The 20,806-nt window shown below is 37.4% G+C and overlaps 2 protein-coding genes and 1 long non-coding RNA gene across 11 annotated transcripts in view; 2 read left to right on the top strand and 1 right to left on the bottom strand.

Moving 5' to 3' along the window:
• The window catches only part of LOC143210603 (uncharacterized), a 226,339-nt gene that overhangs the window by 59,760 nt on the left and 145,773 nt on the right, over window positions 1-20,806 (top strand). The window lies entirely within an intron of this gene.
• The window catches only part of Rab3gap1 (RAB3 GTPase activating protein subunit 1), a 147,630-nt gene that overhangs the window by 40,993 nt on the left and 85,831 nt on the right, over window positions 1-20,806 (bottom strand). The window lies entirely within an intron of this gene.
• Haf (leucine-rich repeat and fibronectin type-III domain-containing protein hattifattener) overlaps window positions 9,695-20,806 on the top strand; it is an 88,327-nt gene continuing 77,215 nt past the window's right edge. The window contains exon 1 of the mRNA XM_076427592.1: window positions 9,695-10,223. Within this exon, the coding sequence (XP_076283707.1) occupies window positions 10,220-10,223 (4 nt within the window). The 5' untranslated portion in view covers window positions 9,695-10,219. The remainder of the gene's footprint in view (window positions 10,224-20,806) is intronic.

The raw sequence follows: 20,806 nt of genomic DNA, 5'->3' as shown, positions 1-20,806 counted from the left end.
ACACACAAAAGCATAATACATAGAATGCGTTTGTAGTTTCATTTCTGAAGGTTAGTTTTTCACTATACATAATATATCTATGATCAAAGCGATTTCATTGGAAATCATGATGTTTTTAATGAAGTAATTGATTAAATTTAACATATTCATCACATCAACACGATACACCCTAATCTATTGGATATTATTTTCTACGCAATGTACCACGGAATAATTAAGCTAGAATATGCATTATACATATACAGGGTGTCCCAAAACTCCTGCAGACCCTGGAAATGGGAGGTTCCTGAGGTCATGTGAAGCGACATTTTCCTTTGCAGAAATGGTGTCCGCGGCTTTGTTTAGAAGTTATTAACGAAAAACACGGACCAATCAGAGCGCGACCTAGACGCGAGTTGCCACAATCGGCCAATAGACAGTTGGCGCGCCGTGTTTTTCGTTAATAACTCCTAAACAAAGCCGCGGATAACATTTTTGCAAAAGAAAATGTCGCTTCAAATGGTCTCAGGAACCTCCCATTTCCGGGATGTTCAGGAATTTTGGAACACCTGTATAATTAGCTGCAATTTGAAGTAACCGCTTACCACAGTTAGTAGTTACAATGCTTTCACATCGCTACAAAAATGAATATAGCCGACTGATAGAAGTGTCTACTCGCAACAACGGTGTTAGTTGCGGTTTCCAAGACCAGACCGCACGCCTTTCATCACAAATTAATCAGGCATAATTGAAACAGCTCTGTTTCTCTCATTGTCAGAGTCAATGCCAATAGATGTTTCTTATCAAGCCGACAAAATAATTTACGTAGTTCTTGTTGCTAATTGTTACACGTCGTTGATATAACGGTTTATAAAACATATTAAAAAAGAGTCCGAAATTTTTTAAGCTCATTATTTAAGCCGAAAGAAATAAAAAAAAATTAATGAAGATGAGTTACGCGATAGGCTCTGACGATATGTGATACACTGTTTTACAATTTGATTCCCTACTCGATTAAAAATGTTCCGTGTATGACACATTTTTAAGGTCCAGAAAAGAACGCTTCGAAATTCGCTAGAAGAATATTTAAAGATGACTTTCAATAGGAACAATCTTGCGCATATTTCGCATCTTTCAAGATAGTTGGTGAGAAGTGATTAATATGTATAGTAATAACACACTCTGTATGTTATAACACGTGTATCCAATTTGTGGTCGGAAATCTACTCTACATATTACTTATCAAGGTAAATATTACGTTTAGGGAGGCATCTCGGATGACCTTGACTTTGACATATGTTGTCAAGAACAACATTTTGTGATTTTCTCTATACCCGTCGCGTAGCTCGGACTTAGTTTCCGAGATAATTGTAAAAAACTATTGCCAGTATAGTATTTTATCCATAAATGTCCCAAATGTCTGGCCGGTAATTGTCCCAGAACTATCCCCACTACTGCGGGGTGCACCCCATTGAGGGGCCAAAAAACTCGGGAGGGCTCGGTCGTCGAGAAGTATGATTCATACGGCTCGGGTATATCGGTGAGACCACACTAATCCGAATGTCACAACTTGTTTATTTTTCATTATTTTTTTATGGAACTTTCACCAACATATTCGTCACCAACATATTTTTCTCATGCAAAATGATACCAAATATGATATAATTCCGATGAAAGTTACTTGTGCAATGGACGATGAAAGTTTCGAACGCAAGGAGGAACAGCGTATGGGAAGTTCTTTGAACTGTGGCGACTGCGACTCTTTGCGTCTCTTTCTTTCCCATATGCTGTCCTTCCTTGCGACTGAAACATTGATCGTCAATTAAACCACAAAACACAGTTGAAATTATGTATATTGTGTTTAGTATCATTTTGCATGAGAAAAATGCCACGGATATGTTGGCGAAAGTTCCATAAAAAAATAATGGAAAATAAAGAAGTTTGTCATCGGATTAGTTATGTTTACACTTCTCGGCGACCGAGGCCTCTCGAGGTCGGCTGTCCTTCTGTACGTTCGGCAAAACTCAAAGAATAGTATCCCTGGCGTATAAATGACCCTGGGCAGACCCGTGTGTATTGAGCACTTTTATCGATACTGTATAAATACTGTACTGAATTGAATTTTCCGTATTCCTACACGCTTCGTGGTAACGTAAGCCTGATCCGGCGCGGCGCGGCGCGGCGCTGCATCTGTTTACTGTTTTTGTAAACACGTTGTGGAAATCAGGAAGAAAACAGGGCCTCACTCTGATCATACATACAATAAGATGAGCTTTCAATTTTGAGAGACAACTCCTGGATTTTCGTATGCGTGGTCTCTCCGCCCCACAGTGGGACGAATCTATCGGAATGTTGGACATCGCGTTTAGCACCCCTTTCAGTTTTTGTATCGCCTTGTGAGATTTTAAATATCCATGTTTTCAGTAGTACAGAATACGAATCTGAAGACAAAAAATTGTTTGACCACCCAAAAATTTGTTTTCCAAATGTTGGAAAAAAGGAAAAAATTACTTTTAACAGTCAAAACAGTTTAAAACAGTACTTTTAATATCCTATAACTTTTCCTACATGTTCTGTTGACAATTCATACTATAGAACCTCGGAAAATAATTTTTAAGTTAATACATATCATCAAATATCACTGATTCATTACGTTTATAGAATTTAATTTTTGTCAAATGGGCTGTTTTTAAACAAATCATGATTTTTCTATAAGTACTTGGTTTTTTGAATGTATTAATTACTTTACAAATAATAATAATATACAGGGTGGGGCCAGGGCCGGATTAAGCCCCGTAGCTGAAGTAGCAAATGCTACGGGCTCCGCACTTCTGGGGGCCCCGCGCCATACAAACAGACGCCCACGCGGGCGCTTCATCGAAGAGGCGCCGGTACATGAGCGCCTGTCTACGACAGGGTGCACAGATATTTTTGCTAAAAGAGAAAAAAAAAGGTTATTCACTGTGTTTGTTGAAAAGGTGCGCTACATTTGCTCACGAACGGCCCTGATACAAGGCCTAGGGCCTCGTCATAACATTTGCTACGGGTCCCGCGTTGGCTTAATCCGGCACTGCTTACTGGATCATATTATTTGCGAAATTAAGAAATGCAAGTACTATTCAGTATCACTGGACTCTACTCCAGACATTTCTCATGTGGACCAACTCACTCTAATAGTGCGCTATGTCTTACCATCAGGACCAGTGGAAAGGTTCATGAAGTTTTTGGATATGGAAGGTCATACTGCTAAACAACTCGCCCAAAGTTTACTTGAGTTTTTAAAGGAAAATGGCATTGATATCAAAGATTGTCGTGGTCAAAGCTATGACAATGCCAGCAACATGAGTGGGAAATACCACGGCTTACAAGCACGCATTAAGGAGATAAATAGGTACGCAGAATACATTCCCTGCTTTGCACATTCACTGAATTTGGTTGCTAAGTGTGCTGCAGAATGTTGTATAGAAGCATCGATTTTTTTCGATTTTGTTGAAAGCCTCTATACATTTTTTTCCGCTTCCACCCATCGATGGGGCCTTCTTACAAAAGCACTGGAAGATACAAGTTCAAAACTCCCAATTTTGAAGACACTGTCGGACACCAGGTGGTCTGCCCGAGCTGATGCGACAAAGGCACTATTATGTGGTTTTACCACTATCAAACAAGTTTTGGATGGCATCACAAATAACATGGATCAAAAGGTAGAGTGTCGTAATCAAGAGTACGGACTAGTTTCGAAGATGAGCAAGTTGGAAACAGGAATAATGACCATTTTATGGAACCGAATTCTAGAACGCATGCAAACGACTAACGCTTCATTACAATCACCTGATCAAGACCTTAACACGGGATATGCCCTTTATGAATCGTTACACGGGTACGTTCAAGCAATGCGGTCTACATTTTCAGATATTGAGGCCAAAGCCAAAATCCTGACTGACTATGAAGAATATCAGCAAAAAACTTCAAGACCACGCAAGCGAAATACTAAGTACGACGATTTTAGCGGCTCTACTACGCTCGATGAAGTTGTAGAAAATCAAACACCTAAACAAAAATTTGAAAGTCAGGTGTTTATTGTGATAATCGATAATGTACTGTCTGCCTTAACTAAACGCATGGAAGCGTACCATAGAGTGATTGACGTATTTGGAATATTTCGGCAGTTAAAATCTCTTACAGCAGAAGAGATATTGAAAAGAACTCCAAATATTGTCAGTGCTTACCAAGAGGATTTGGAAGAAAGCCTAGGCGACGAACTTGTGCAGTTCGCTGAACTTCTAAAGACTAATGTGGCTACTGCTATTAACAACGAAAAGCATGAGGCTCTTGAACTCCAATATTATAAACTTATAATGGAAAATTCATTAGAGTCGTGTTTCCCAAATGTAGAAATAGTGTTGCGAATTTACTTGTCTTTAATGATTACTAACTGCAGCGGAGAACGTTCTTTTTCGACATTAAAGCGTGTAAAAAATGAGTTAAGGAACATGATGGGACAAGATCGTTTAAACAAGCTCGCCTTAATGAACATTGAATGTAAGCTACTTAGAGAAATTGATTTGTCTAGTGTGATATCTAAATTTGCTGATATTAAAACGAGAAAAGTTTGTATGTAAAAGTTGTGTATTATTCTATTACCATACAAAACAGGGCCGCCGCGTGCGGTTGGGAAGATTGTGCCCCACGGGCGCTTCATCGGAGAGGCGCCGATACATGAACGTGCAAGGGCGTCTGGCGATGCCAGGGGGCACACGTATTTTTGCTACCCCCAAAAAAAAGGTCATTCATGGGGGCCCCGCCATAACATTTGCTACGGGCCCCGCGCTGGCTTAATCCGGCACTGGGTGGGGCATTTATCCTGGTCACCTGGAATATCTCGGAAACTAAATTCCAGAGAAAAAAATATTTTAAATAAAAAGTTTAAGTCAAGAGGAGGGACTGATGCAGCAGTCATATCCATTTTAAATTTTCATCATGTTTTCAAGGTCATTCCAAGATCAACTTCATTTTTTCAAATGTAAGCTGGACATTCGTTATAAAAAAGTAGTACTAACCTATGTATGTCGAAAAGTTAGTAGTTCACAGGAGATATTTCAATTTAAATAACTCTAAAACACCATTACTGTCGCACTAAGACGTTAGCGTTTACTTACTTGTGTTCTCTTTGAGAATCCATATACTGCATAAACAGTTGTTAATAGAAAAAACATCCGTAACCTTAAAACCGAAACTTGAAAAATTTTTTTTCTCTGATACTATATTCACCTCCTTATATGTATACTACAACTTTTGTTTGATATATAGTTTTTTCATATAAGAGATATTAAGGGGCGTAATTTACATTATTCGGAAGCATGCAACTGCTAAAATAAACAGATGCCACCCCGAAACAGGCTTACGTTGCCACAGAGCATGCAACAATACAGAAAATTCAATACAGTATTAGCAATCGTTTTTTGCGAATATCTCGAAAACTAAGTCCGAGCGACGGATAGATATAATGACAAAAGTTGTTCAGTATGTTGTCCTAGACAACATATGTCAAGGTGAAAGTGATCCGAGTTTGGTCCCCTCAGGGCTATATTTACCAAATACTATTACAAACTACTAATACAAAAAACTATCAAACGTATTTTTATAGCAATAAAAAAAGATCCCTTTAGAAAATTTCATTGAAATATTTTATGTGTCTCTTAATGATTATTTCAATACATCTGGAAATTGTTTCCTATTTTCGGAAATAATTTGTAAAATATATTGTTTCTCCATTTCATTTTTTGATAATAACCGATTATATGTAGTCCTGAATAAGTTTAACACTACGCTCAGCAGGGTCGTTAACAACTTTTCATTTTTGTACAATGTTTAATCCTGTTTTGAAATTCTCGTCATCTTCCCACGAATCGGGATCCTTTTTTAAAAATTCTATAGGAATTGAGAATTTGTCAAAAAATCTTAGTGTTTCGTGGGAAATAAAATGTTCAATTCCTCTATCAGCATAGTTTTTTAAGTCCTGAGGAGTTATTTTATATTTTTTACATGATTCGTCGGCTTCAATGTTAAGTGCCTCCATCATTCGTAATTTCGTATTCTTTTCCACGGTTTTGTCAAAAAATGCTAACGCTACCGTTTCTGGTGATAAATACCATAAATGGTTACAAAAGTTTTTAATCCTACATAACTTATCTTTTCGTCAGTAAAATGGTCTAATTAATAATAATTATTTTCTTGGGTGGGACTCCACCAAGAAATATAAGATTTCGAGCCTCAGGAGCTTTCTACCACGCTCGTTGGATGGTGAAAGCTTTATATTGCTTAAAAATATATTTATTTAAAAATCATTTTATGTTAAATGTCGACATAAAAGCGTGGATTCGAGCTCCGATGGCAGCGGAAGCTCCACGTCTCCAGATTTGGCATTTTTACAGAAACTGTATGCATACCGTTCTACTGACGAAAAAATATTGTAGGATTTAAGTTGTCAATAAAACAATGCGATCGTAAACACGAAATAATTTAATACGTGATTTGAAATATAACGAATTCAATTAATTAAATTATCCCGTCTGAATCTCCGTCTGAGATCACACACGTCTTTTTGTTTTCGTACGTCCTACCAGAATGACAAAGAAATCGCATATTACAAATATGAATAACGAAATCGATAAACATAATGACAAATATGGAATCGTCGCGTCGTGCGTCGTTACATTTTCTAGTTTCTAGCGACGCGACGCGACGTGACATTGGACGGAATTCTCGCCGCTCGGAGATGGCATCTCCCTACAATATGTTATGTAGGATTAAACAAATTTTTCAACCATTTATGGTATTTATCACCAGAAGCGGTAGCGTTAGCATTTTTTGACAAAACCGTGGAAAAGAATACGAAATTACGAATGGTGGAGACGCTTAACGTTGAAGCCGACGAATCATATAAAAAATATAAAATAACTCCTCAGGACTTAAAAAACTATGCTGATAGAGGAATTGAACATTTTATTTCCCACGAAACACTAAGATTTTTTGAAAAATTCTCAATTCCTATAGAATTTTTAAAAAAAGATCTCGATTCATGGGAAGATGACGAGGATTTCAAAACTGGATTAAACATTGTACAAACATGAAAAGTTGTTAACGACCCTGCTGAGCGTGGTGTTAAACTTATTCAGGGCTATAATCGGTTATTATCAAAAAATGAAGAGGAGCAACAATATATTTTACAAATTATTTCCGAAAATAGGAAACAATTTCCAGATGTATTGAAACAATCATTAAGAGATACATCAAATATTTCAACGAAATTTTCTAACGGGATCTTTTTTTATTGCTATAAAAATACGTTTAATAGTTTTTTGTATATGTATAAGCATACATATGTATATTTATATATGTATATCTTTGCTACTTATAAAAATATGAAAGAATTTTTTAGACAAAAGTTGTACTGTTTAATAAATTAAATATAATGCAAAAAGGAAAAGAAATTTTTTAAATGTCAATTTTTGAGATTTCAAGGTCACGAATTTTTTTTTGACATCAATATCACATTTTGTTTCTAAATTGTTATAGTGCGTACAAAGACAAATTCAACGATATATAAACATATATGCCGGCCATATACTGCAGTGGAGAGAAGCGAATTACAAAATTCAAAAATTTTCAAAGTCGATTTGGCGCAATTTCCCGTTATTCGATCAATTTCAAATTTTGCACAGATTATTTTTTCGTCCAGTGGCACCATTCTAGGGGTTGTCCTACAAAAAGTTCGATAGTCGGAAAATAAGGTCCACCCTACTGGGCAGGTGCAATTTAAACTTGTAGAAAGATAAAAGTTGTAAAAGAATTTAAGAATATCAACTTGTGATTTTCAACATTATAAAATTATCAATGAACGAAATGAATTTTCATTTAGCTCCTGTGTCTTGCAATTAATGTACAAAATTTTTATTTTGCACAAAGATCCGCAGTCTAACTAACAGCTACATACAGTAAGCCCCGTTTCACACTTGAGCGGACCGTCCGCGCTCCGCACTCCGCGCGCGGAGCAAGTTACCTGCAATGTTATGGGAGCTTTCACAGTACAGCGGACGGTCCGCGCGCGGAGCGAGCGTCCGCACGGCTCCTCCGCGTCCGCGCCACAGAGTTCCATGTAATCAAATGTAGGCTTTCACAGCCAAGCGGACTCCGCCGCGGAGCAAGCATCTATATAGTACTGTTGTGGCGGCCATGGCGCGGGTCTATGCCGCACAATGGGACAAACCGATAATTCTGTGTCAAAATCAAAAAACTTTTGATAGAAATGAGATAGAGCGATGACTTTTTTTCAATTAAAGCTCAAACATTGCAGAATATGGGAAAAATAGAGAGATTATGGTACGAACGTTTTTTAACCTCGAAAAAATTCGTCAAACTTGCACAATTTCAAGAAAATTGTGGTTTATCCAATACCACGCGCGGAAAATTTTTTTTTTGACATGCTATACATAATTTTCAGTAGATTTTTTCAGGTTGAATTCAAATCTGGTCTCAAAATTTATCTACGAAGTCAGGATTTTGCAAAAATCTATTTTTGTGAACAAAATTAAGAAATCATTTTTTCGTTGAAATAACCCACCAGTTTGAAGGTATTTGGAATTCTCATATATAAAACACAATAACTGTATACTGTATAAATACTGAAAAAAAATTAAACTTAGTTTTTGTTGAGATATATTTCTGTCAATTCTCCATCTTCGCTCTCCGTTTCTATCTCCCTCCTTATTACAATTTATGGATAGACCGTATGGCGATTAACTTCATCAATCGATTGAATCGGTCTCCGATTTTTCAATGATTACTTTTTTAATCGTACACATTAATCAATCAATCTTGATGAAAATTTTAATCGATTAATGCCCAACTCTTCTGCAACTCTCCACAATTTTTCCAATTAATTCTTCAAATGATCGTATAAACATACGAAAATAATTAAAAAATTTGTCTTCGTTGTTACGTAAATCTACGTATAACGAGACAAACGCGCCTTTTAAACTCCGCTTAGCAATAAGCGGATGTACCCAGTATCGCCTGTTCGTTAGAATTTCTTTTTTCTATTTTTTTTATTTATATAATGAACAGCAACAACATTAAGCAGTAATTCTGTCATACGTGAATAATACTACAGGCTATATACTATCGATTGAAGTTGCATGCGGACTGCGGACGCTCCGCTTGACTGTGAAAACAGCATCGACTCGTCCGCGCTCCGCGGTCCGCGTGCGGAGCGCGGACGGTCCGCTCAAGTGTGAAACGGACCTAAGAGCTGCGTTCTTCAAATTCTGATTCTGTCAGACATATATTTAAAGACCCGCACTTTAAGAAAATCTAGAAAAGGAAAGAAAAATCGATTTTTTTCAAGGATCTGGACCAAAAGATCCCTTTAAATTTGGCTAGGAGAACATTGAAAATCGTGCATGGTCCTGATTGTTTGGCTGTACATAGTTTGATATTCTCTATCTTTCGGGAAAGCGGTACGAAATTCGAGACAGTGGTTCGCTTTTTCGACGACGAAGCTGTGCTTCGCTCGTATTTGTCCTACCCTGGCTGGTAGCAAGACGAGTGCCCAATTGAGACGACACGGGACGGGACGGGACGGGACGGGACGAGATGAGACAGGACGAGACGGGGACGGGTACGGGACGGGCCTGGACTCTAGAGGGGGCCGAGCGCCAGCGAATTCTTGCACAGTCTAGTCCGAGAGTCAGAGACAGAGGCAGAGTCAGAGTCCGAGTCTGAGCCCCGAGTCCGAGTCGGTGATGTCGATGCCACCGAGACCGAGTTAACGGTTCCGTTGCCAGTTACGAAGGTGCCGTCGACTGTTCTCTGTCGATCTCCTTGATCATTACCACGCGTAATTTTTCCAAGTGTTGACGTGACCGGCCACCGATCGGGCCGGGCCGGGCCGTGTCCGTGCTTCTCTTCTCTTCTCTTCTCGCTTTCAGTTTTTCATTTTCGCCGGTAGGAACAACAGGTGGGCACTAACCGCGTTCCGTCCTCAACCGCCGACATTCCGAGGAAAGGAGCGCCTTTCGTACGCGGCACGCCGAAACGGTTTCGAGTAGCAAACGAGCCGCGTGTCGATTATCTCGTGCTTCGATTTTCATCGTGATATATCCTTGTTCCGAGAGCTAACAGCGAGTTTCGTTATTGGAACGCGGCATGTCTCCAAGCAGGCTCTAAACAGACCTCCGCAAATATGAGTAAGTAATCTTTTCCCGACTTGGGAATCATTCGATCGTCATTCTTCTTCTTCTTCTTTATTTCGACTACCTTCACCTTTCAAGCGAACATTCCAAGGTACCAGACGGATTAACTCCTTGGTAGTCTGACAGACAGATCCATCCTTCTCGAAATGTAGTACCGAATAATCGAATAGAGTGACAAGCACCACCTTTTCCGTCAAGTTTAGAAAAATCCTCGATTGTCACATGTGTCTCCAGAGTGCTCTAGCAAGTTCATCTTTCTCAAACGAAAAATGCAAACTGTCAGATAGACAGGTGAAACGAACACAGGATGCAACAGTTGTACAACTTCTTTCGTTGTAATGAAATGCTGCGCTTTTTTTTATTTCTCGATAGTAGTAAAAAATAAGGCCGACATTAATCATTGTAAACACATTGTGATTGCTTTTCCGACTATCGTTGCGTGATAAAAATGAGTAGTTTACTTTAAGAAATATTCGGTTGGAACGAGAGTTCAGTATGTAGCGGCTATTGTATAACGTTAGGTACATCGCTATCTTCCAGCTGCTTCAAATAATTGAATACACTTTACCACTACGTTTAAGATTGCTCACACGAAAGCAGCGTTCTAGTTTATGATTATCTGATATTTCTTTAAGCGAGTAAAATGTTGTTCTTTTCACGAAATCCATTAATTTTCTATTAGCAAAGCATTTTAAACTCACAAGATCTACCTACTACCTGTCCGTGTTCGATTGCTGGTTCAACATTAAAATCGTTCATTATTGTTTTGTTGTTTCAAAAATCGATTTTTACCAGGGACCCTAACCTGTTATAACCAACAAGAAAAAAAGTCATGGAATAACAAGTATCTCATCGATTAAAATCGTATTGGTTACAGATAAGGATTATATGCAACCGAAAATTTTTCTCTTGTTGGTATGTAAATGCTATCGTTGAGAGAAATTCATTTCGATCACTTGTAACAGTTATCAACGAGATAAGTTCATTTCGATCGCTCATAACAATTATTGATAAAGAAAATTTGTAATAGTTATTATTAAACACTACAAATTTCAAATTGTAGACAATTAATTATTTCACAAATTTCTTATTCATAAAATTAATTGCTACAATCAAAATTTCATGTGACAAACATGAGTTTTTCCAAATTTCCTCCTGAAAATTACATCGCAAATCATCTAGCGTTAATTTTAGAGCAGGAAAGGCTCGTTCAACGCTAACCTGAGTTGCGGGCACAGCGTGAATTGTGCACGCTAGTTTTGATAAATACGGGAGTCTATATTTCTGATTTTCCCAGTAATCTATAATATTTTCGTTTATATCGATACGTTTTACCGGAGTGGAACAGAGTCATCCGTGAACAAAGACAGTCAACAAACAGATTGTGTGTTGTTCTTATGGTCTGTTGACTCGTCTTGTTGTACGAAACCTTTTCAATGAATTTCACAGGCTTGCTTCATCCGAAAAAGAGTAGACAACTCAATAATTATAATTAAGTAAGCAACCGAAATTAATTTTCTCATCGATAACTATGATGAACAAGTGAAAAGAAATTCGATCATCGATACCTGTTATGAGCGATCGAAATAAATTCCTCGTATCGATAACTGTTATGAACGATCGAAATAAATTTCTCTCATCGATAACAGTTATCGAGGAAGATCCAATTTTTTGGACACTAATAACCGTTACTTGTAATCAAAAAGTATAAAAATCGATATTTTTTAATAATTTTGTTCTTCATTTTTTGTGTAGATTATCTTAAATTACAATAATAATCAACTTTTTATTAACGAGTTTTATCGTAGAAAATTATAGAATAATTGTTATTTTTGGTCCCTGATTTTAACTGCTTTAACTGATTATAATCCGTATCTTTTTCCGATCAAATTTGTTCTGTGCCGGTTTCGTTCTAACGCTCTTTCGGAAGCTGTCGTGCACCTGCGTGCACTCCTCTTAAAAGTTTCTTTGTTAAAAGGTGTCCAATTTTGGAACTAAATTGATTAGTTTTTAGTCGGGGCTACGAAATGCAATGGAAAAATTATGCACGAAAGAAATTTTTTCATGAAAAACGTGGTAAAAAATGAAGATCATCTTCGTATTTTTAAATGGCACTTGATAATTTTTAGTACATAATATTGTTGCTCGTGTCAAGACAAACTATGACACCTTGACACGACCTTAACAGCGAGGTCTTACAACAAGGCAGGCTGAAGTTGTTGATATGTCTTTCGGCAGATCAATATCTTGACCAATGTCAACGACTCGAGCCTGCCTTAGCGTTAAGATCTTACTGTTAATGTTAAGGTGACGTCAAGGTCATATAAGGTATACTAGGCCGTTGAACCCGTCCTGTCATAAGAAATCGAATTTATTCCGGATATGTATTCCTGATTTGAAACAGAATTAGTATTTGAACGTAGTTTGTGCAGCTACGTCTCGCTGTCCCGAAGAAAAATTAAAGAAATTGTTTAACTGTCTAGCAGTCAGAGAATCAATAATCTAAACTGTCACCGGTTGGCAAGTACCGAACGATACACAACTATCGGTTAAAACTATTGTCATATTATTTTCAAGCTATAGTACCTGATGATCCAGTTTATTGCAAGCGAGGTAAACCAGTATACACCTGTGTATCTCTCGTTTCGTGTATATTAGCGAATTACAACTACCTACAGGCAAATACGAATAAAAACCGAGTAGGTATCGTACAAAAGAAAGAAAGGTATGTTAACACTAGATTTCCCAACAATTAAAACATACCTATTTCTACCAAAACCAATCAAAGTGACTTAAGACAAAATGCTTAGTTATACAGGGTATTTCGTTTATCTGATAACGGAAATATCTTGTGACGCACTGAAGTTACAAAAAAAATTTGCTTACAAAAATTGTTCGGTATGAAGGGTACAATCATATAGTCTAATTTTTTGAAGACTAGAATGGTGGGGAGGTTGGATTTCAAAGGCAAATCAAATTTTTTAAACGGAATATCCTATTTTTTATACCATAGATCGATAGAGTACCAAATTCTGAGTATAATAGTGTTGATCTTCATATGTCCTAAACCTAATAGTTAACGAGATATTTTTTTTTTTTTATTTGAAGCTCTTTAGACCCTTAAGTGGGTCCATTTCGCTTTACAATGTGATATAACAATTTTCCAGATTGGTATTACAATGTGAAAGATGTACTTATGATTTAAATGGATAAATTACAATCTTTGAAAAATGATTGGATATAACAACAAGCCTTAATATTAGGTTCCGCTATGAAAATATCAATATTTAGGGGTAATCGGTAGCCCATTTTACCTAAAGATTCCAAAAGTTTTTGTCTTTGGACGTCATATTTTTCACATTGCCATATGACGTGGTTTAATGTTTCGTCACTTTGATTACAACTACACATACCGTTAGAGATTATATTTACACGCGCCAATGAAGCGGCTAAATGATAATGATCCGCCCGCATCCTATTAACTGTAATAGAAAAACACCTCTTAAGTTTTTTATGGGCAAACCAGGGTAGGGAACTGATGCGGTAAAAGCTTTGGAAGTAATTTTTGCCCTTGAATAGCCCTTGCCTCTTGATTATTTCAATGGATTTCTCTTTGGCCTGTTTCTTATATATTTCATATAAATCCGTGAACGGAACTTTCGTAAAATTAAGGGAGGTCGAGGAAGTAGCCAACTTGGCTGCCTCGTCCGCGTCTTTGTTACCCTGAATACCGTAGTGCGATGGGACCCAGAATAATTTGACATAACTTTTATGTTTATTTCTAATGAAAAGGTTATATTTCCTTTTTATTTCAAAAATGTATGAATTCGTCTTAATGTTAACTACAGGGGATTGTAAAGCCATCAAACAACTAAGAGAATCCGAAAAGATATGAAAGTTGTGGTTATCGTGTTCTAATGCAATATCAAAGGCATCACTTAGAGCTAAACATTCGGCAGTGTATATAGATGCGAGAGGATTTATTAACGAGATATTATCCAGAGAAGAAAGAAAATTGTTTCTGATAATATCTCGTTAACTATTAGATTTAGGACGTATGGAGGTCAATACATTTTTACTCAGAATTCGACAGTCTATCGATTCATGATACAGAAAGTAGGTGTTTCCATTTTAAAAAATCAAGGTGACGTTGAAATCTCCTCTATGCCTCCACCCACGCAGAAAATGTGTAAGTCACAATACACATGACCTCATCCCCTCTATACCGTGTAAGTTTTGTATACAGTGTGGGGCAATAACTATATGTCCACCTTGAATATATCCTTTATTTTTAATAATGTAGAAGAATGTTATGAAGAAAATTTGCACGGTACAGAGGGGGGCCATATTGTGACACAAACATTTTCTGCGTGGGTGGAGGCATAGAGGAGATTTCAAGGTCACCTTGATTTTTTAAAATAGAATGTCTTTTTTTATACCATGGATCATCGATAGGGTATCAAATTCTGAGTATAAAACTGTTAAACCAAAGAAGAAAGAAAATTGTTTCGATAATATCTCGTTAACTATTAGGTTTAGGACATACGAAGGTCAACACTATTATACATATACACTATTGTATACAGAATGACCGAATGAAACAGCATCGATGCCTATGTTACTAAAAAAACATCGATAAATCTATCTACATATTTAACTAACGGTTTCAGGTTCGAGAAACGGATTATTTGATACTCTTTTCCGCTTTGAGAAGTACTAGTCAAAACGACTGGTATTGGTATAAAAGTAGCCATGATTCTAAATGATTTTGATTCCGTATAAATAAAAGAAAAATGAAATTTAGTTATCGCTGTAAAAGTCATCGCATCATTGCGAAAAAAAAGGTAACACAAAGTAGGAATTTAAGCCAGTCGGTTTGACTGGCGTGGCAAATCTAGTGTTGAAAACGGTGCGTGCAGTTGCCGAGAAACTATTTCGAAAAAATGGCGCCGGTGAGCGCAGCCGAGTGTTCATCGACCTCTCGGCATAACCGTAAGCTGCGTGCTTAAAACCCCAGTTTCCTACGAACGCATAGAAATTTTCTCTTCATGGTTAATTATTATAGTTGCTCGTGCCGGGTTTCCCGCAGAAATGATTAACCACAGTAGATCAACTACTGGCACAATTTTACTCGCGTTTACTTTCCGCGTCACGGGAAAACGACGCAACGCGACTGTCTCTATTGTCAGGGCCGCCTGCCCGCTCGTTAGAAAAAGAAAAGGACCGATGATCGGTCGACTTGGTTCAAGAGGATCCACGATCCACGGTCGAAGACGCGTCCGTGCGCCTGTGCGCCTGGCGCGCACACACATACACACTCGCACACACACAGAGTTCAGTGAGCAGCACCGAGGTCCGTGGAAGATCCTCCAGACGTTTCTGTTGCACCTGGGATGAGCATAGTTATTATAGCAGCGAGTTCCAAAGGGTGAATGCTCCTACGCGCCCACATCATGGATACTGTCTTCGGCGTATACCGGCCGCGGCCGACCTTGAACCTTGTACTATACACGGGGCCAATATATATGGTGTACTCTTCGTATAGTCGATGTCGAGAGATTTTACAGTTAACGCGTTTACTCGAAGATACGGATGCATCAGAAATCAGAACAGGCAGAATGCCACGCTAACGCTACGCTTCAAAAGTATTACACTCCGCGACAAAAAGATAGCACATTATACAGATAACATAAATGGTTTTTTAGCTCTTCAAGTAGTATATTACATTGTTTGTCACCTGGATACTGGACAATGAGAATCAAAAATTATTTCAATAAGTTTCTATGCATTTATTACGAGAAGAAACAATTTTATTGGAAAATATCTGACAAAATTTCAATATTTTCCCGTGTCAAATATTCTATTAGAATGAACACTCTCTTATATTATCTTGCTGATAAATAAAGTTTGGCCCGCAATTTTTACAGCATGTCCCTCCAATTGTTCGTCGATTGAACTAATGTACTTTGCACTATTCATTTTTCCACTTATAAACTTCATTTCCGTGTTTCCATAGTACTGAATTCATGCCCATATCATTACCACCACCACCGAATCATCGACTGCATCAAACTTTTTGTTCTTTACGCAAATCGTGGAAATAACAATGGTAGCCATGCGGTCCATCTAACGTAAATCTCTTCTCATCAATGAACATACTTCTCAGAAAATTGTAAACGAGCTTCTTTATGTTGTTTAGTTAGCGGTGGTTCATTCATTAATTTTTGGCGTCTTATGTATTTACATTCTTTTATAATACGTTGTAGATTACGTATCTTGGTATTTACTCCAGCTTCTGGTGCAATTTCTCGTGCAGTAGCAGCAGAATTTGATGCAGTTCTTAAAATTGCACGTCATTCACGATAAGTTGTTACTCTTGAACGACCTGCGCTTTTTTTCTCCATATTCGTCTACATTTTTCAATAAATTATAAACAACTTTACGACTACAATTCAACAGTTTAGCAATTTTAGCAATGGAACAATTTTCTTTACGCAAATTTTCAATTGTCAATATTTCAGGACCTGTCAATCTTTTACCGCGACCCAAATTTCACAATATTTCAATACCAGTTCAATTCTTCGACCTCTTGACGCTAGCCGGAAACATACAATTTTGACTTTGGGCTATCATTTTGACGCAACAGTCAGCACTACTGTTTACGTTTTCAACTTAACCGTAAGGGCCCGTTCAGACACGGCGGAATCCGCGCGTTTTCGACCGCGCGATTTGAACCGCGCGGACCTTATGTAACTAGTCGAAACACAGATCCAAAGTTAAAAATTGTGTTCCTTCCATTTCCCTCTACAACTTTTCGTTGACTGGACTATTTGTTAAATATGTACGAGATAAACATACTGAAGTCCCCACTCCTAGGCGGTGAGCGGGGTGCAAGGGGGCACGTAGAAGGTCCCCTTTTTCGGTTTTCCGCTTATATCTCGGTAACTATGCGTCCTAGCGATAGGACCATTCCATACAAAATTAAAGCTGACAAAATGTGCTATAAGATTGATTCGATTCAGTTTTTCGCTATCTCGCATAGTTTCCGAGATATCCGCGCTCAAAATTCACTAATTGTAAAAAAGAAAATAGCCGGGTGAAATTCGCCCCCCCCCCCCCGGCGAGGTTTTAATCGAGCTTGAACCATTCTATAGCCTACCCAAAAATACTCCTCTCTGACAAGTTTCAGCCCCGTATCTCATCTGTAAGGGTAGTTACTGAGAAAAATCGAAATGCCAGTTTTTGGCCCATTTTCCCTATTTAATGACAATTAAAAATTCTGAAAAAATCTGACACATTTCGGATATCAAGCCACATATTAGGTATCATTTTCAGATTTTTCCGTTGCAAACTATGGTTGTAAAAAATGAAAAATACGAAAAAAATCGAAAAAATGCAGATTTCATATAAAAGTAGGTCTCGTGCCACTTTAGAATTAATTTAGCAATGAGATATTATCGAAAGTATTATGCTCAATTTTTTTCAGATTTTTGTGAGTTCTGCCACAATGTTGAAAAAAATAAAAACCACTTTTTTCGGCGTTTTTCCTAAGGGTATAGATCTATAGGGTATAGATCCCCCTTAATTATCGTTTCTCGACACAGTCATATATGTACATGTATTGAGTTGTGAGGAAAAAGTTTCTATAAAAGAAAATTGTGGTTGTTTAAGGTCACTGTTCAAAATTGGACATCTGATGTGCAACAACCTACAGTAAACAGTAAATCTTCTATAGTCGCAAAAGCTCGGGGAGAGGTTCGTTTGTACAGTTCGTAGACAGACACAATATTTTTGAGCTCGAGAGTAGAACGTAGAGAAGGACAGTGCGTGTAAAGAGAGACCAGATCGCGCGCGCGCGGCTGACTCTCCGCTTCTCTTTCTTTCACATACGCTGTCCTTCCTTGCGCCCAAAACTTTCATCGTCAATTAAACCACTAAATACGGTTGAAATTATATCGTGTTTAGTGTCATTTTAATCAGAAAAATGCCACGAATAAGTTGGCGTAAGTCCGATAAAAAACTAATGAAAAATAAAAAAGTTTTATAATTGGATTAGTAGTGGTTCACACCGATATACCCAAGACGAGATATCAGATCACTACAGAGGAGGGGATATTTTTTTGCATTCAACGTGTACAACCTTATTGCGACTGTAGAAGAATTACTCTAGTACGATCTCTTCTACCGTTTCTGTCTGTATTATTGTGAGGGAATTCTTTGACCGTACAATACATATTATTGTTCACTATGATTATGATTCGTATTCGACGGAGCAACCTGTTGTGAAAGAAATAGACTATGATAATTCCGTCTTATCTGGCAGCTATTACAAAGAAATTTCTACGATTTCCTCGCACAGAGTCCAACGAGCGTGGCGGTACTGGTTACTGGTTCGTTTGCCCAGTTGTCCGCCCGCCATGACTATCGAACCATAGTGGTCTCTCTCCTCCTGCCTTACTTCATCTGTTTCTATTTCTCTATACTCCATATATGTATACTCCCCCATACTCTATACTCTATACATACGATTGTGTCCTTACACTTGCCCTTGCCTATACGATAAGGATCCTCGATTCGAGTAGACTTGTCAGAAAATACAAATACATATACAATAGAGTCAGTCGTATATTACGTTTAGGAGAGGCACCTCGGATGACCTTGACTTTGATATATTTTGTCCAGGACAACATTCTGAACAACCTTTCTCTATGCATCTACCCGTCGCACAGTGCGGCGTTCTTATAGTCGGAGTGGACAAAAGTCTGTTCTTGACGGATTTTTATAGGAAATTTCACGCTGATCACGAATATACCATATATTAATGGTCCCTGAACAGAGTTTAACAGTTTTTTTCCAAGTTTTTTAGTGTTTTTGCGTGAAAAAACGGTTAAACTTCGTTCAGTGACCCTTACTTAATACATGGTATATTCGCGATCACTGTGATTAGCGTAAAATTTCCTATAAGACCTCAAAGTATCTTTCTTTCGTTTCGGATTACACTGTATATTCCAAGTGATGGAAACAGGGGTCAATTAAGAAAAATTGCTCTTCGATGCATCATCTACAAAAATGAGGAAACATGACCAAAAATTAAATTGGATTTTATTCAAAATTGAATTTCAAATAATATTTTATAAACATTATAACAATAATAATGGACAGAATATATGTAGGTATGCCTATTTACATAATATAGGCCGTAGACTACACCTATGAAGTAGATATTTATAAAATCACTAATTATATACACTAATTTTATAACAGAAGAAATTTTGAACGAATAGCTTAAAATTTTGGGGAAAAACATTATTGATCATTTAACTGGATTCGGTATTTTATGGAGAACCAGGAAAAAATTGTTTTCTCTTTTTTGGTGCATTTTAATATACAGGGTGTCCCAGACCACCCGTACCACCCATTTATTATCTATAAAATAGGTTATTTTCAAAAATTCAAAGTGTTTCTTTTATAAATCAGATGCGCTCTATTAAATGGTGATATTTTTAACTTTCTGTTTCGGCCGAAAATAGGTGATTGAGACCGGAAGTTACACCCTGTATAAGCGTGGGTTTTAAAAAGTATTTTATATATTTTATTTTCTACTTTTATTGTTATCGGAAGCAAGTGTGTATATATTATACAATCAGTAAGATTGGTCTATGGGAAGAGGCTTAAAATTCGATTACAAGATTTGACGCATAAGCGTGGTAGAAAAGAGCACAGAGCCGTTCAAAGCAGTTTGAAGCAGGAAATGTTTACATGTTTGTGAAGTATAATAATCGTGAAATCGAAATATATCAAAACCCCAGGATGTTTTCACCCGAAATTGAGAAAAGCTTATCTGAAGATATTAACGTCTATAAAACTTGATTCTAACTTAGTGTTTTATTATTGCTACGAAACTATTTTAACGGTTAATGAAACAGGAAAGGTGGATATATTCCTCAAATTCTTCGATACCTTCCATATTCAAAATTTTAAAAAAGGACACAAAACAACGTTCTTGATTACAGAAAGTCAGTAATTGATTGAGCCAGGTCTCTCTGTCACTTATGCAAACATGATTCCTGCCGTTTGTTGTGCTAATTTTAGATTCCCGGCATTTCTTTCATACACTAGAGACATTTCTGAAGGGATTAGTAAAGCCTCCCACGACCTAACCCAACTCACTCTATTCGCATAATCTTTCCATTGTAGATGTCATCTCGAATTTAGGTCTGGGTTAGGTTTTGGGAGAAATATGGATAGCGAGAGTCTTCGGAACTGCACGAATCTTCGGTTCAAAAGGTGTTGGAAAAGGTTAGAGATAGCCCTGGACTATAAATAAAAAATAAAAGTAATACTGATACTAATGTACACGTTCCTACATGTTCCTCAAAATAGTAATTTATATTGAACCTCTTCGGAAATTGTTATCTACGTATGTGCAACATTTCATTCTACTGTCATCAACTTGAAATGCATATGTGTGCACATCTACAAGTAGTTGAAATTTCTAGCTTTGTGTTCGCTATCGTCTATACGTATGATTTGTTGCGTGGTTATAAAATTGCCGAATCCCCAGCAAATGACTAAAT

Source organism: Lasioglossum baleicum, chromosome 7 (assembly GCF_051020765.1).
Source record: "Lasioglossum baleicum chromosome 7, iyLasBale1, whole genome shotgun sequence".
NCBI lineage: Eukaryota > Metazoa > Arthropoda > Insecta > Hymenoptera > Halictidae > Lasioglossum > Lasioglossum baleicum.
The sequence above is the reverse complement of the archived record's forward strand: the minus strand, read 5'-3'. Positions and strand labels throughout refer to the sequence as shown.